The following is a 16,976-nucleotide window of genomic DNA, read 5'->3' as shown; positions in this document are numbered from 1 at the left end:
TATGTAAGATATTTCTTAGAACTCGTGTACTAAGCAATGGCGGTTTATGTCTCTGATTCGCCGCCTGTCCTTGCCCGTAGCGGCATTCAACTCGTATGGCGTGCAAGAAATATTCTGTGTAATGCGGGGCGTTTCTGAACCATGCAAACAGAACCCCGGTGGTCTAAACACTTCAAAATTAAAGTTGTCAGCCACACTGTTCTAGTTTCGTTCTAAACCTACAAAGAATAATTTGCACATAACTAATTACGCTTGGGCTTATTTTGACGCGCATTGCCATGAAATGACTTAATGACGTCAATCGTAGTGCACATTTTCATTCATCGCACATTTCTGTGTAACTCTGAAACATTGCGAGAAAGCTAGAACAAATTCCTGACCGGGGTCAGTATTTAAGAACCACATCTTTTCCAATCGCACGTAAAGGTGATCACCTTGTTAGGGGGAGTGCTCAAACGAATGCGATCAGAGAACAGCCTTGGAAGCATCTGTGCATCAGCCCATGGGGCAAACGCAGGTGAATGCGGGTGAATGCATAAGTTTTCGGTCAAGCCACAGAACCGCGCAAACGCAGTCCAATTAACAGACAATTACTACCACAGCTGTCACTGCAGTAAAGCGCTTTGTTGAACACCAAGCAATTAAGGGACAGTAGGTTACGCGCAGGTATTCTGATTAAAGTTGAAGACATCCCAAAGATGCCCCCTTTTGTAGCTGAAGATATCCGAGAGATATTCCGATTTGTGGTTGATAGTATTCCAAAGTTATCCGGAGTCGTATTGTGAGATATCCCATATATATCCTGATTTGAAGTTAAAGGTATTACAAAGATATCCAGATTTGTCTAGCGCGCCAAAAGCGCCGTGTAACTCTTGTCGGTATAACAGGGCCCGCTAACAATATGAACAGGCGGTGGTATGAATTTTAGGCCATGGCGCAAACCGTTCTTTGCGCAAAAATTGGCGGAGGAGAGAACAAGTTGCGGCATTTAGATTTTAGTGCGTTAAGCTGTCCTTCTCGCGTTTAGGATCTCAGCGTTATGCGTTATAAGGCAAATTGTAACGCAGTGGTTGTCATCGTAGCCGAGGTGGTTACATAATGGAACAAAATAACAGGCCGCAGTGTGATGCCTGAGCACCACAACTGGAAACTAAACAACGTCGATTCGGTGTACATCCCTCTCTGGCAGGCGTCAAAGATGCACAAACAGCACAGGTAAACGGCCCAATATTGCAAATGGATGGTTCCATCCTGGTCCTTTGCAGGACCGGCCTTTGCCAATTCGTTTCCAATATTTGGCCGATTATCTATGCTGCTTGGAGTCAGGCCCCTTACTCCCGACATTCGTGTGAAATTTGTTGGCCAGCCGTTCAGGCTGTTAAGGATGGTGTCATACGATTCAGCGCTTCTTGCATCATAAACTTACTAGTTAAGTTTATGCCTAGCTCTCGGCAGGAATTCGAACCGGCGACCTATGTTACGTGTGTTCACGCTCGGTATTCGGTCGCTTCAGCAACGTACGGCTCATTTCTTTTTCCTCGCAGGTGCGTTCCTGATTCCGTACACCGTTATGCTGATGTTCGGCGGCCTGCCCCTCTTCTACCTGGAGCTGGCCATGGGCCAGTATTACCGGAGTGGCTGCCTCACCATCTGGAAAAATATATTCCCCATCTTCAAAGGTATCCAAGCGCTCTTCCAGCGCGTGCTGTACCTTGGATGCAGCTGCTGCGTTCCGCGCGTCTCTTTCGCTGGGATAAGAGAAGAATGCAACGTAGGGGACACCAAGGCGTCGCACTGAGAGTCCGGGCTGCGGTGCGGTTCTTATTTGAGTCAGTGGTAGCCAGAAAATGCTGGATGTGTGTTATTTGGAAGCATTTTGCCAGGCAGTGCTTTTCAGTTTGAAGTTCCAAGTAGCTACTTTTGTTTTCTACTTCTCCCTATTTCGTCCGGACTCTTGCATTGCAAGCTGAAGAAGCTGACACGCCACTGCGGTTCCAACTGAGGGCCTCAAGTGTTGTCTCCTGGGCACATTTGATCTTACACTTAATCGTACCTCTAAGCTAGGATTAATCAGAAACTTAGGCTGTTTCTCTAGCATAGCAGGTCTCGCACTTAAGCTAAAGATTTTTGGGCGTTCTTTTTCAATACCGCCCCACTTTTTCAAGCTTCGTCATGTACTGCAGAGCTCTAAGACCATAACTCGTGCCATGCTCGTTGCGCCACCAAAACAACAAGACGTCATGTCTAGGGCCGCAGAGGAAGGAACTTCGCAAGCACCATAAGAACCAGTATCCCGATAGCATGCTTGCACGAAATGAGCTGTTCGAATAATAAAAAATTATTACAGCGAGCAGAAGAATGCTTTTCTTGCAGTGGTGGCTACAGTTGGCCGCTTTTAAGGAAACGGAAAAGATTAGGCATGTTCTTCGGATGTGTGAAATTAACCACATTTCGTAGACAATCTAATATTCTTAGGTATATTCGATATGTTCATACTCAATATCATTCTGCATATGAGAGAAACGAGAAACTCCTTACAACCTTTTTTCGTGCAACTTGCTAAGATAATAAGTTTAGGTGTGACGTTACGAGGTTGAAGGGAGCAAAATGTATCAAGGAAAAAATGCTAGTTAATGATATCCGAATCGAAATCAAGAAAAATCAGTTGGCATTTACAAGGTATGCAGTGCTAAAGGAAGGTGTCCCGGGAGATTGTAGCTTGAATTCCGGAAACAGGCACCCGGCATCGGCATAGAAAAAAAGTAAATTCGTGATTTATGATCCGCCAGGCGGTTTTCAGGGGTTCTTTTTGTACGGCTTATCATCGAACAGCATCAGAATATTCACTGTTTTGCATACTCAGACCTTTGCTGCGGAAAAAGAAAGTGCTGGGCTTAAATTTTCCGCGTGGCTGAGCCATGCGATAAAGAGCCCTGGATTTTTTTCCATGAGGATCACCTCACAAAAACTTTTTAAGAGAGGCCAAAAACCTAGTGTCCGGCGGACTCGTCGTCGCACATTCTTGGCCGGAATCTAGTCGCCATCGCTGCAGAATCAATAATTTGCCTGGAGAGGACTCGAGCATCTGACTTACGCTCGGCCACAATATGTATCTCTATGCTTCGAAGTGACGAGCAGGGCAAGTTGCGTTTCGGACACCCAGAACAGAAATGAAACTCCTAAATCGTGTTCTGGGTTCAAAACACCCAGCTTAACTTTGTGTTTTATGGCTGCTTATGGAAACTGTCATTCATAAGTAGAATGCAGGACAAGCACTAACAAAGCCAAACAAGGGAAGAAATCAAGAGTGTCACTATTATGTTTTCGTTTCAAGCGACCTCACAAATCTCTTCGTCCTAGGTACACAACATTTTGATTGAAAGCACTCTTTACTGCCTGCTATGTGTGGTGGGTTCAACGGCGGTTCCATGCAAGCGTCGTTACTGAATGGAAACAACATTGCATTACTTTGAAGCACAGGGCTACCGCCTCAGGTGTAGCTCAATTTGAACGGGGAGCTTAATCATGCTATACACTGCAAAAATACTGTACACTGCATACACAGTAGTGCGCAGAGTGTATACTATACACCATATTTCTGCCAAGAGGCCTCCCGAAAATTATTCGTAAAGTTCTGTTCCTGTGCCATTTAATCATTGTTTTTAGCGCATATTTTTGGATTTCATGCACGAAAACATTGCGTGAAAATTCTTTTTTCCTTGTTTTCTATTTTTATCACACATTCTGTTTTCTGCTAACTGATATTTTATTTAAAACTTTTGTTTTCTTGTTGTTTATATGTACTATGGTTTGTGGAAATAATTTATTTAAAGAGCAGCCAAGTATACCCTGGAACTATGAAAATCTAAAGTGACATTATTAGTGCGGCAGCATTTCGCGCCAGGCTGTGATGGTTCCTGCAGGCTTCTCCTTGGTGCCGCTCCAAATTATCCGCATATCTTGTGGCTTACCTAGGAGGAAATGGCAGGATTATGACTGGCGCGAAAATATCTAAGCCATTTCTGGAAGATAATGAGCAAACATATAAATTAATAAAATGCCTAATATATGCAGTGCAAGTCACGGTTTCATCTGGAATCAAATATAGATAGGAGTAACCTACACAACCTCTACGCGAACTTTGTATATTTTGAGGGGACGTAACTTTTCTTAGACACCTGACCACATTGTCACATAGTAGTGACGGCTGTCCAGCCTACAGGAAGAAAGCGAAAAGGCTTCCAAACGAAACTCTTTATGAGGACAACTTGCTCCGACAGTTGACTGAATCACTCGGCGCCGGCGTAGCAACAAGCGTGCTCGGCGGCCGTCGTACAGAAACCCGCCGCTGTCGGCCGTGCTCAATATAAAGCTGCTAGCTAACTTTCAAGATAAGGCGTGCAAAGTTTCCACAAAAGTCTAAAACAACGTATAATCGTCTGCGCCTTGAAGCGATCAGTCAAGATCAATCTGACCCCGTCTTTAATCACAAACAAAGCGATAAAGCGGCGTGCCGGTAGCTTTGAAGAATGAGCATACAGTACAAAGATTCGCGGCATTACTCCCCTCTACAAGAAACATCGACCCCGCGCCCAAAAACAAAAAAGCTACTAAGAACAAATGAAACACTGTGCACAATAAACACCGAGAGTGGAAACACAGCACCCTTTCGTGCGCATAATATGGCTTCAGACGGATGACATGAAAAACTTCTAGTCGTACGCGGCGTCGCAGATATGCAGTAATTTCATCAGGGACGACTTCATAGTCTATTTTATCTAGCCGACGAGGAACTTTGTACGCGCCGAAATAGCGGCGCAAAAGCTTTTCACTCAATCCGTGGCGTCGAGTGGGCGTCACGAACCCAGAAGATGAAAAAGGAACGCCCAGAAAAACAGTGCGGCGAAAGACTGACTTTGCAATTCGACATAACGAGTTCCACTTAGTAGCTCTCGCGTCACTCAAGGTTTAACCTAAACCACAGCCAATTTTTGAATGCTACTGCTACAACGATAGGGTTAACTAGACAGACAAAGGAGGATCATTTGCACTGCAGTGAGTGTAGAGGCTGATTTTAATATGATGATTAGGACGACGAGAACGTTAACGACAAACGCGCTTTGCCCTCGAACCATCGCATGAACAGTTCGCGCTCTAAAGCTATCCGGACGTTTCCCCTTGTGGTGTTGCCAGCGACAGCTGGTGCTATGAGGAATGATGGTACCCGTCAGAGTGCTTATTTACTGCTGGGGTGGCGAGTGTCTCTTGCCTTTATACCGCGGCACTTACATTACCGCCAAGTCTAGTGTGAGTGGACGTGCCTTCCGCATTACTTAAAAGGGCGAACGTATGAATCATCAATGTCATCAATATTATCGGGTTCTAAAAAGTGTCTTCTTTATAGGCCACGCTAACCGCGATCAGGCAGGACATATCAGCCGACAAACGCGCGCTGCGCGACGCCGGCTGCTAAACGCCCCTCGGGTAAGCTTCCGATCGGCAGCTCCTTCTGCCATTACCCGATACTCAATGGTCGCGGGGCCATTTTCGGCAGCTTGCCGCGACGCGAAGAGGCCATTGAGGGGAACCTGACTTAGCCATGTGTGGATAAAGTGAACTAAGGGGTTTACGTGTGGGGCGCCAGTGCCGCCACCTCTTGGCTTCAACGAAAGTTACATTCCAGCGGCGGCGGCGGATCTAGGCTGGCGGTAGACTTACTGTATAACTACATACCTACAGTTGAGCGTTTGTTTTCCCTGCGACGCTCGCACCTCTTTTGGCTAAATGCGATCACATGGCAGAAAAGCATTCAGTCACTGAGGAGTAGCCAAATCTTTTTCATAGTTTTGCACTAGAGCGTTGCTGACATCGTTTTCGTACACGTACTGTTCTCGTGCTTTTCGACATTTATTTTTGCCCGAGTGCACATCTTCACTGAAAATGATGTTTTCTTATCAATAACACCATATTTTATTACAAATGTCCGGCAATTGCTAAAAAATAAGCGTGTCTGATTTGTGGCGTTTGCAACAGATGGCGGCACCCAACCATCACATGGCCAGATATTAACGCGACAGCGTTAAGTACCCCGTGTTGCAGAAAAGCCGGTGTCGTCGGCGGCGTTGGCCATGAGCAAAAAAAATCTCTCCTCTCCCTCCTTCTCGCTCCCGCTATATACGTCACTGCCCCAACAGATGGCGCGCGACGGCAGCGCCTCCTAAAGTCACTGGAACGGGAAAAGTACCGCGTTCGTTTTCTCTCGCCGCCGTGCCGGCGGACCAGCGCGCGCGCGCTCCTAATTTGTTCTCCGCGGTGGCGTGGTCATTCCCCGCCATAAATGATCCGCTCGCTTATTTCTCGCGGCCGCCGGTACACAGATCGTCCGGAGCATTACGTAGCACTTCCTCCTATGGGCCGAGATAAGCGTGCACATCATTTCCAGTCGCGTAGTGACGCTTCTGCAGTTCATGCCTGCGTAGAGACTGCGAGAATGCCTGGGTGCTGCGCCTTTAGGTGCTGAAAAAGGCGAGAAACGGGCAAAACGCTGTTTGCCATTCCCAGCGGAAAAAAAGACTACAAGCGACGAGCTATATGGCTCCACAGAATCCGGCGGGAGAAATTTGTTCCAACGAACAATACTCGTCTTGTGAGGTAAGCGCTTCTCTTAATTAGGTTGTACATAGATTTTGGTCCAAACCGGCCGAAGTCATATTTTGGGAGTGAGGGCCAATTTTGGGAGTGGCCGAGGCGAAATTTGGAGGTCACTATCGTGTTCCTCGTAGTCGAATTAGGTTGAACATCGATTTTGGTCTAAACCGGCCGAAGTCCTATTTTGGGGAGTGAGGGCCAAATTTGGAGGTCACCATCGTGTTCCCCGCAGTCCAATTAGGTTGACATCGATTTTGGTCCAAAACCGGCCGAAGTCATATTTTGGGTGTGAGGGCCCAGGCCAAATTTGGAGACCACCATTGTGTTCCCCGCAGTTGAATTAGGGTGGACATCGATTTTGGTCCAAACCGGCCGAAGTCATATTTCGGGGTGTGAGAAAATTTTGGGAGTGGCCCAGGCCAAATTTGGAGGTGACCATCGTGTTCCCCGCACACGAATTAGGTTGGGCATCGATTTTGGTCCAAACCGGCCGCAGTCATATTTTGGGGGGTGAGGGCCAAATTTGGAGGTCACCATCGTGTTCCCCGCAGTCCAATTAGGTTGACATCGATTTTGGTCCAAAACCGGCCGAAGTCATATTTTGGGGGTGAGGGCCCAGGCCAAATTTGGAGACCACCATTGTGTTCCCCGCAGTTGAATTAGGGTGGACATCGATTTTGGTCCAAACCGGCCGAAGTCATATTTCGGCGTGTGAGAAAATTTTGGGAGTGGCCCAGGCCAAATTTGGAGGTGACCACGTGTTCCCCGCACTCGAATTAGGTTGGGCATCGATTTTGGTCCAAACCGGCCGCAGTCATATTTTGGGGGGTGAGAGCCAAATTTGGGGGGTGAGAGCCAAATTTGGGAGTGGCCCGGGCCAAATTTGGAGGTCGCCATCATGTTCGCTGTAGCCGAATTAGGTTGGACATCGATTCTGGCGCAAATTGGTGAAAGGCAAATTTCGGTGACGCGTAGGCCAAATGTGGGAGTGGCTCGAGCCAAATCTGGAGGTCACCATTGTGCGCGCAGTAGTGAAATTCGGTTGGACAAAGGTTTTGGCTCATATCGGCCAAGGTCAAATTTCTCTCCTTACATGGCTTCTAGCGTAGGACTGACACATCATTCACACAGCCGCGGACAGGTTATCGTTCCATTAGCCTAGAATGGCTTCCGACTTAATAATTACAGCCCTTTTTCGCCTAGTTAGCAAGTGAACAACGGTATGCTTCATTGATCGCTCTAAAAGCACGCAAAATTAGCAAAACCTGCTTTATTCTGTTTAAAATGCACAGCGCGCGGCCGTCGCTTCAGCGGCTCTGGACCAAATATGGCGACTCCGGGGATGGTTGCGGTACTTTTCCCGTTCCAGTGACTTTAGCGCCTCCCGCTCGTCTCGTTCGGGAGCAGTGGGGCGTGCGGGCAAGCAAGAATCACGCGGTTAGCGGCGAAAAACGCCGCGCACATCCAAAGCGCGTTCACTACGAATCTTGCGTCTTGGTGCCCGTTCGTTCGGCGCGGAAGCTATGCTGGCGTTCGTGGTGTCAGGTTTGTCGAGAAAGAGGTGCCGACGAACTACGACTACAACTTGAGCCCCGCGAGTTTCGGCAAGGCGCTTAGCAGCGCTTCTACGTGGTTTGCCGCTCCACGCGCCTGTGTCACCGTACGTAGCAGAGCGATTTGTCTAACGGGCAAGGCGTCGCACCGAACGGGCGATGGCTTTCCGTGGACTCCCTGGAAGTGCTGAAACACGCTGTCGCGTTCCACTCTTAACGGCGAAGCTCAAGCGTCCTCCAATTTTTTTTTGTAAGTCATTGAGATAGCAAATGCGTCATTGAATAAAATAGAAATATGCTTAGAATAAAGCAAGTTCGGCATCCGGAATCAAGCGGATGGAGCGTGCACTTGCTCTAACAACTCCACTACATCCGCTCCTGCATGTAAGAGTTACCGCTTCCCCTCATAGTGCTTAGGGGAGCAATATGGCGGGCAAACGTGCAACTCTGGTATTATACAAAAACTATAGGTAACGCAGCCGTGACCGCTCCTCCAAAAGCAGGTTCCTCGGTAGGTTTGGTATAGACAACTTTTTTGCGGCACGGCTGCACAGGATTGGCGTCGGCGCGCTCTTTGTATTCGCGAATTATCCAATCCATGCGGCACCTAGCGGCGCAGGCAAGAAACGGAGAGTGGAGGTCCAATAGCAGAGACGCCCCTCGCCAGCCTAATGGAAGCACGTTAGCATAACGCTCATAGAGCCGCAAAAACCGAGAAAAGCGAACGAGAAACCACGTTTTCATCGTTCCGCTGTCCGTGTAAACGCATTGACACATCATTTCATAAATAATCTTCGTGCTAAAACGATCGGCACAGCAGGACTGGCCATATAGCGATTCTCATCTGATCTGGAAAAATTCAGGACAGTACTTTTTTCGCCAGTTATGGGGGTACGATTTTGTGTCTCCTACTGTCTAATATCTCCTCCTAAGGTTACTAAGGTGCGAAACTCCAGCGCAGCTGTTGTACTCATACTCGGCTTTGCTATTGCAACGTCGGCACGCATTAACTGCCACAGCTGCGATCAGAGTGCACTTCAAGCTCATGCTATTATGTTAAATTTATCGCTAAATGCGTGTATGGAAGAAATTCGGGGTTGTCGGCCTTTTTCGCTGCATTTTTCTCAACGGGTCGGTGGCACCGGGCTCAGTATTGAACCGCGCGCGTTACTGCGAGTTGCACGACCGTTCGCGTATTTGGCGCCGCTCCCCAGCACCTAGTCGGGAAGCGGTGAGCGCGCTGGAAGGCATGCGCTGCTTGCTCGCAAGGAGCGCCTTCTAGATTTGATGTGCGTTGACATGAATAATCCATATGCAGAGGAGTTTTAACATTTATACCCAGTCGAACTTGCTCTTAAAACCTGCTAAGCACTGAATAATAGCCCACACAGGCTCAGCAGCAAGTTAGCCGAGAATGCTGCCAGGAATTCGTTTCAGCAGATTTGCACAATTTGTAACAAGACATTGATGTTTCAGTGCCCCCATGATAGAGACATTGTCTACATAATGATGTGCCTGCATCCGAATTCCTGCACTAGTCTCACTTATTAGCGGCAATGTTCGAGTAGCGCACAATAATAAAATGGTATGATCAGAGAAAAAAAGGGAGATAGGAGTCATGCGCCATAACTCACAAGCATGCGTTATGGCTTGTCCTACGGTGGAGCTGACATAAAATGAAAAAGTTGACCACACACACAGAGACAAGGTTATTAACGTAGCTCTTGGCTGCTCTCTACCCACAGAGTCTATGCACAGCCACTAGGCTGCACTTCATGCCTTATGCCTTCACTTCGAGCCGACGTACACATCAATATTATTTTCGAATTTTCATTTTTTTCACCAGTGTGCTCCTGCCCCAGCCACAGCATCATTATAGTGAGCGTGCAAAGAATTTTGTTGTTTTTCTGTGAGTAAGCATACTTACCTAGACACAATGTATGGAATATTTTTATTATAAACCACACAGGAATGACACACAAGTTTTCACTTCGAACAGTTATGCCAAACACATCATCAACCTCTCCTGGTTTTCAGCAGAGAGTGAACAGTGATATTCAGTATCAATGATGTCATTCCCACCAAACACAGAAGTAGTCAAAGAAACGAGACTAGTGTTTACGGTAAGTGCGAAGTGGCTTTTATTCTCGAGAAATGAGACTGCCATCTTATGGCACTGATCTGTCCGGATCATTCCAACCACTAGTTCAAAGTAATCGCACAGATTCACTTGCAAAACATTATCACTGTTATTAAAGCCTATTGTAGAAAATGCATGCCAGTCTCCGCCAGCGGTATCCACACAACACTCGTGAACATCCACACACACTGAAACCTGAAATGATGGAATTATAGAGCAGCAACATAAAAACATTATTCATGTGAATCCTTGAAGATCTTGAGCTACAGAGTCCACTCAGAAACTCATGCAAGTCATGCTTAAGTTGTGAAAACAAAACAAAGCTCACCAGATACAATGCGTGGTGGACATGAGGTTCCGGGAAATGTTTAACTGATTAACAGGCATTCGCTCTGGCATACTTCATTGTATACAGTAAAATTTAACTCTTACGTGAAGTATAACCCTAATTTACAATTTTTGTACATCAGGGCAAATTTCTGTAGCACTTACCATTGTGGATGCACACTAAACTAAGCTGCAGGATGGTGAGTTACGATTTAATACTGCAACGGATATTCTTGGTGAAGACGAGGTGAACGAAGTGTCTCGAAGGTGCGCGTGTTCTGGGCTTGCGTGCTCTGTGCGTGCCCTGTGCTCTCGGCCTGTGTGCTGTTCCCGGGGCGTTCTTGGGTCGTTCCCGCCTTCGAACACGTAACAACCTTGGTGGAGGTGCGGGGTACACCATGACAGAGGATGAGGTCGTACAGGAGAAAGTCGGCAACGTCAGTAGCAGTACTGGTGGGGAGGGCCCGCGTGATTGCGTAGCGAGTAGCATAATCTGTAGCAACGGCAATTCACTTGTTTCCGGAGGTGGACTCAGGAAACAGACCCAAAAGATCCAAGATGACACTAGAGAAAGGTTCAGACCACGTGACAATACTTTATGAACTGCCTGTGTGAAAGCCAGTGCCAACTAAGAATGCCCAACACCTTACTTTCTGTAGGAACTGTGACATGACTTGTGCCGTGTACATTTCATAAATTGTCTTTCAATTCCTGAAAAAAAGTAGCCTTTAATGCACAGTAATACAATAAATGTAATCATAACTGCAAAAGGCGAAGTGGCCTCTTATATATTTTGTTAAGGCGAGCTGCGTCATCTCAAGTCATTCTTCATCTTTTTAAAGATATTTTATGGCTTCATTCGGCACATGGTATCTTAGCCATCTCTCACCCCCTAAAGCGCTTACAAGAGAAACGGCCAATGTAATAAGTAGAACACCCTACTGAAGGGAACTGGTGTGAAGCGATACCTGTCTTGCACGTCTCAAGCCCTTGGCTCTATTTCTTGCCATTTGTGTATGAAACAGACACACTGTTACTTTTCGTACTTCAAGTAGCAATGGCTATGGTGCAGATATGTCTCCTTCTCAGGGTTTGTTTAAGGAATGAATACAGTCGTGCCTTGTTAATATGGACACTATTGTTCCCGTGCAAAAGTGTCTATAGAGTGAGTTGTTTGCAATAACAAGTCATGAATACAAACAAAAACAGAAATTTTGAAAAGTCGTTTTATTGTGACGAAGAAGACGACAAACTGTGCAGTGGCACGGGCAGGAGCGCTCGCTCTAGGCCAGCAGATCTGTTTGCACCGCTGTTCAAAATTTCCTGATAGAATCTCACCGACTGCCTTGCTAATTGTTTCAACCTTTTCTTTTCTATCAATTACTACATTTTGACTAAATCATTATTATTTAATCACTCTCTTTATTATTATTCTTAAAATTTTAAAATCAAAACACTCATCCCTTTTCTGTTCATGACGAAAAATTCACCGGTGTTATGCTCACACGTGCTTTTCTTTTTTGTTAACTGCGTTCAGGTGGATAGCCACCCGATTCTTGGCCGATCCCCCAGTGTGGGTATGTGCCATCTTTTGATAGGCTAACAACAACAACAACAAATCATCTCATTGCTATCGATCATCGTATCTCTTTCTTCGGCTGGCTGCCACGTAACATTTGGTGGAACTGCGGGGTATCATCAACATCCTGGTCAGGGGAGCTTCGGCGTCCTGCGTCAGCCGTGGTCGTCAGCCGTGAGTTCTTGGCGTGCGTCGCTCGGCCGTGCCCCAGCCTTTCAGACTCGAACCGTCCACGCCGTCCCCCCCCCCCCCCCCCCCCCGCCCTGTTCCCCGCCCAGTGCACTCAACACGACGAACTGAACCCGACGCAAAGACCTGACCTATCGACCTCACCGGCCCGAGAGGCCGCTTACATCTGAAGACACCGTTCCGCTGCCCAGACCATTCGGAGCGTCCTGGGGCCTCGACCGTCGGCTCTTGGCGACCTGCAGCCGAGAATCTTCAAGACAAGGAATCGATGATGATGAGAGTGAATTTTTATGACGCAAGGGCATCTGCGGCCAAAGAGCGCCATGGCTGAAGGTATCTTTCGTTTGCTCAAGGTGGGGTCAAAGACACATTTCCAAAGCATTTCACCCTGATTAAGCCGAGCACCAGGCTAGGGGAGGCTTGTACCCATTGTATCAACGGCGGTGCTCAACCACTAGGCCACCGTTGCGATCTCAAGACCAGTAATCATTTAGCCATCTCATTCATCGTGGCGGCCAGCACCTCACCCCTTTCTCGTTCCTGTGCAACAATCCTCTTAAGCCCGTAACCACTTCGCGCTTCTCTTTGTCACCGATCGGCACGATCGCTCTATGGACCCGGGTGGCGCTAGGCCAGCAGCCATTAAATAATCTCATTGCCATCGATCATCGTGTCTCTTTCTTCGGCCGGCCGCCACGTAACATTATGATCACAGACTCCCTCTAAGCACAGTAGCGGGCAGTGAAGTGGAAATTGGGCAATCTAAGCAGCTAAGGTGGTATTGCCTGGGCGCCAATATTTGCAAACTCAAGGTTTGGATTGAAGCACGTTTGAAGCGCCTAGTAGCTCCTAGTTGTTCATGAGGCGGGTGATAGTGCCTGTTGGTATGGTGAAATATCTCCTACCGCGACTGTTCACTTACAAAAACTCTGTACTCACTAGGCTGACAACTGCTGAATGTGGTTTTCAATGGAGCATACAGATTTTTTTTTCGCAAACAGTCATCCAATGTGGCAGATGGTAAGGTGCGTCTGCCTGGTACCTTAATTACTACTGTAAAGCATGAAACCACGCACACGCTGAAAGGAAACTACTACGGCATTTGCACATTCGCCTGCCTTTCGCTGGTGTGCGGCACTCAAATTATAAGGGGCGGAACATCTTGTACAGGCGCTCAGGACTTTGTTCTCATCGCCGTACATATTAACGGGACAAAAATAGATGGGTCCCAGTAGGCTCCATGAATTTTCACCCTGTCCATTGTCCGGACAGCGAGTTTCCGTAATAACGAAGCGTAAATACAGTGAAAAAGTTTGGTCCCCAGAAAAACTGTCTATTATTGGAGTCGTCCATATTAACGGCGGTCGTATTAACGGGGCACGAATGTAAATGTGCCATGTGAAATTTGCATGAGGAGCATTTGCACAGACTACAGATGAATACGGAATACTTGCAATGAAGGGACCATTTCGATGTCTTAGCTACTATAGAGAATGTTGCGTGTCCTCACAGACTATATTTGTCTTTTACCACTGTTTTTGTGCTATATATTTCACATCCATGCTTCAGGATGTCTTCCAGCCATCTCCATGAGCTCTTTAGCTTGTTGCCTAGGCGCCTGCAGCAAAGTAGTTGAGCATGGCTGATAGGCCTTTTCCGTTGCACTGTTGGAAAAAAAATACCATAACAGTGAAAATTGTTAGCTGTAAACGAAGGAGCACTCGAGTTTTCAGAAACTGCATGAAAACAAAATTACTGGTGAAGACAGCCTCGGCAAAGTATCAGAGCCTGTAACCTGTGTGTTTTGATGGTCAGAAAAATTCAAAGGCCATACAAATTCGACATCTGCAAAAAGCGGTTGCAAACGAAATTGGTGAAAAAATTATTTAATCTCATCATCACAATATGTGAAGTTTCAGAAAAGTAAAACAGACTGTGCCCCTGCTGAGCTCACCCATGATGAAGACATGGATTTATGCTTCTCTGACGATTTATCGGCATGGATTTCGACGTATGCTTTCGATTAGCGTGTTTACTGGTGGGCTTTTACTGTTTACTGTTTACTGGTGGGCTTCTGAGCAAAATGCCTGAGTAAGCGACAGCTCCCAAGGCCCTCGCTCAGGAACGAGTTTATGGCGTCCGATAGCTATGATGGATACACAAATGAAAAAGAAAGGCTATGCAGCACACGGACTTTTGACAAGTGTCACCTGTCACGTACGCGTTGTCACGGTATACGCCCCCACGTACACGATCAAAGCTTTGACCTCCGTACCCTCCGCTTTCTCAACTTTCTTTGAAGGCTTACCATTTCTGATTTAGCGTAAGCACAAGCAAACTCACGCCACCTAGAGAGGCAACCGACACGATCGATCACACAAAAATTTTGTCGTACTGCTTCGGCGAAAATGCGATGTGAATTAACGCTCTATCGATCCACAAGGCCGAATAGGTTTGAAAGCGTATTTATGTTTGTGCGATCGCGTTGCACACTCACATTCTGACTTATTTTGCTGCCCCTTCTCGACACAGGTAGCTGCATATTCTCAACTGAGAACACAGCATACTGTCAAATAGATGTGTCCATTGCTGACTGCTACCGAGAAGTTTGCGGCTACAAACGCTGCAGATAAAAAGCGCTACGACCAGATTCACCTCTGGCGAGCGCGGCGTTGCCGTCTTGCTAAATAATTGCAAAGACGCTAAGGTACTTACCTGTAGTAATGGATAAACATGGTGCAAACACGTTTCCTTTTCCACAGACACCGGCAACACAGGAACACTCCGCCTTCTACACGGCAGAGTCCGCAAAGACATCCGGCTGTTAGTGCGATTTTGCGTGTATCACAGCCGTACCGTCGCCCCAAATTCGACCTGATAATCTCTGGTGCCCTCAGAGAATGTCAAAATTAAGTGCTTAGCGTAAAACACGCGGTTAGCCCCCCACAAACCAGCGAGAATTTCGGCACAATCAAGCAGCGCCCACGCATTCATAAGCGACGAGCTATGCGTGGACCTCCACTCATGCCATGTTGCCAGACTTCGCAGCTCCCCCTGAAGTTGAGCTTACTCACGAATACGGCCTGTGCACAAGGGGTGTTTTCTGTCTGCCGCCGCTACACGACCATGGCGCTGTCAACCTAACCCCGCCTAGGATGTCTCGATGCAATGACCGCCGTTCAGGGTGGAGACAACTTCAACGGCGCCGCCACATTGAATCACACCGGTCCAGCTGCGCTAACGTTCGTAACTGCGCTGTTCATGCTCTCGGCGGCGCTGGCATCGAGGCACCCTAATCCCCACCTAAATCCCCTTGGCTTTAACCCTTCCTCCCAGGGCGAACCGGCGTCTTTGTTACGCGACCGCTTTTTTGGCGCACTGCTGTTTAGCTTGCAACTATAAAGGCTGGTATGCTTAAGGCCGCAGACGCGCAGATGTTTTGTGCATTCACTAAGCTTTGTTTTTTGGTAGTCAAAGCAGCACTAGGCTAGTCAGCAGCACAGTTGTGGTGGTCCGCGCTAGTCACTTCTGCACATGCGCCGTAACCATGGCAACCAGCTGCGCCGAATCACAGGTGTTCGCCGCGCGCAGTCGCCTCGCCGGTCTCCGCACAGTGTCGCGTAGGATGTCATCACTTAGCTATGCGCCTCACTGCGCATGCGCTATGCTCTAGCGGCTGCGCCGCGGCCACGCGCAGGATATAAGCGCGGAGCGGCCGCTCGCCTCGAGAGAGGGCGCAATGGAAGAAGACGCGGCTGGTTGCCGCGTATATAGGAAGCGGCATGTTCACCGAAGGCTGTGGTGGTGGTTGTTGCTATGAGGGGGGGAGGGGGATACTGGTCCCGACCACGGTGTAAGTATTCTTGCAGAGTCTGCGGGAACCAGCTTCTACCGACCTCGTAGTCATTGCCTGGCGTGAGGCTACGGCCTATTCTTGCAGTGCCGCGTGTCTGCCAAAACGTTGTCAGCGCTAATGCATGCAGTCCACATCTCTCTCTCACCACCGCCACGTACCTAAAAGCGTGATTGAGGAGTCCACTGACCCAGGGAGCCAGTTATGCGCCCTTCCTTTCCTCAAAATCATCGGCGTCTAGTACGTTGTCAACACCAACGCCAATGAACACAGTGAACGCAGACAGCTCTCGCTTTGTGTATCCTGGAGTAGCTGAGCTAATCCGCATTAATTTTTTTAGTACTTTGAGAGCTTGGGTGTGACCACAGTTCGGTTTATTATCGCCAGTGAGATCTACCAAACATTGCAAACGCACGGAGATCCCTGTGATCATTTCCGCTGCTATTCATATATCAGGGCCAACTACATATGTTTGCGTGCCCGGAGGTATCCTGGTAGCGTCGGAATCTATTGTTTCTTACTGAACAGCCGGAAACAGGTGCAATACTCCGACACAATGTGAGGTAAATTCAAACGGAGGAACACTGTACATGAACGGCATTTATAAGTGAATACTCAGTGCCCGTAAATTATCTAGGAACCTAGATCTTTCGGGAACGCCAAAAAAGTAATCAAACCCTGCTCCAC

General features: G+C 47.7%; 1 protein-coding gene across 1 annotated transcript in view; it reads left to right on the top strand.

Moving 5' to 3' along the window:
* Positions 1-16,976, top strand: part of SerT (Serotonin transporter) — a 429,862-nt gene that overhangs the window by 42,057 nt on the left and 370,829 nt on the right. The window contains exon 4 of the mRNA XM_077655629.1: positions 1,545-1,679. Coding sequence (XP_077511755.1) covers positions 1,545-1,679 — 135 coding nt within the window. The remainder of the gene's footprint in view (positions 1-1,544; positions 1,680-16,976) is intronic.

This window comes from Amblyomma americanum, chromosome 2, assembly GCF_052857255.1.
Source record: "Amblyomma americanum isolate KBUSLIRL-KWMA chromosome 2, ASM5285725v1, whole genome shotgun sequence".
Lineage (NCBI taxonomy): Eukaryota > Metazoa > Arthropoda > Arachnida > Ixodida > Ixodidae > Amblyomma > Amblyomma americanum.
Note: the sequence above shows the minus strand (reverse complement) of the source record. Positions and strands in the feature narration are given on the sequence as shown.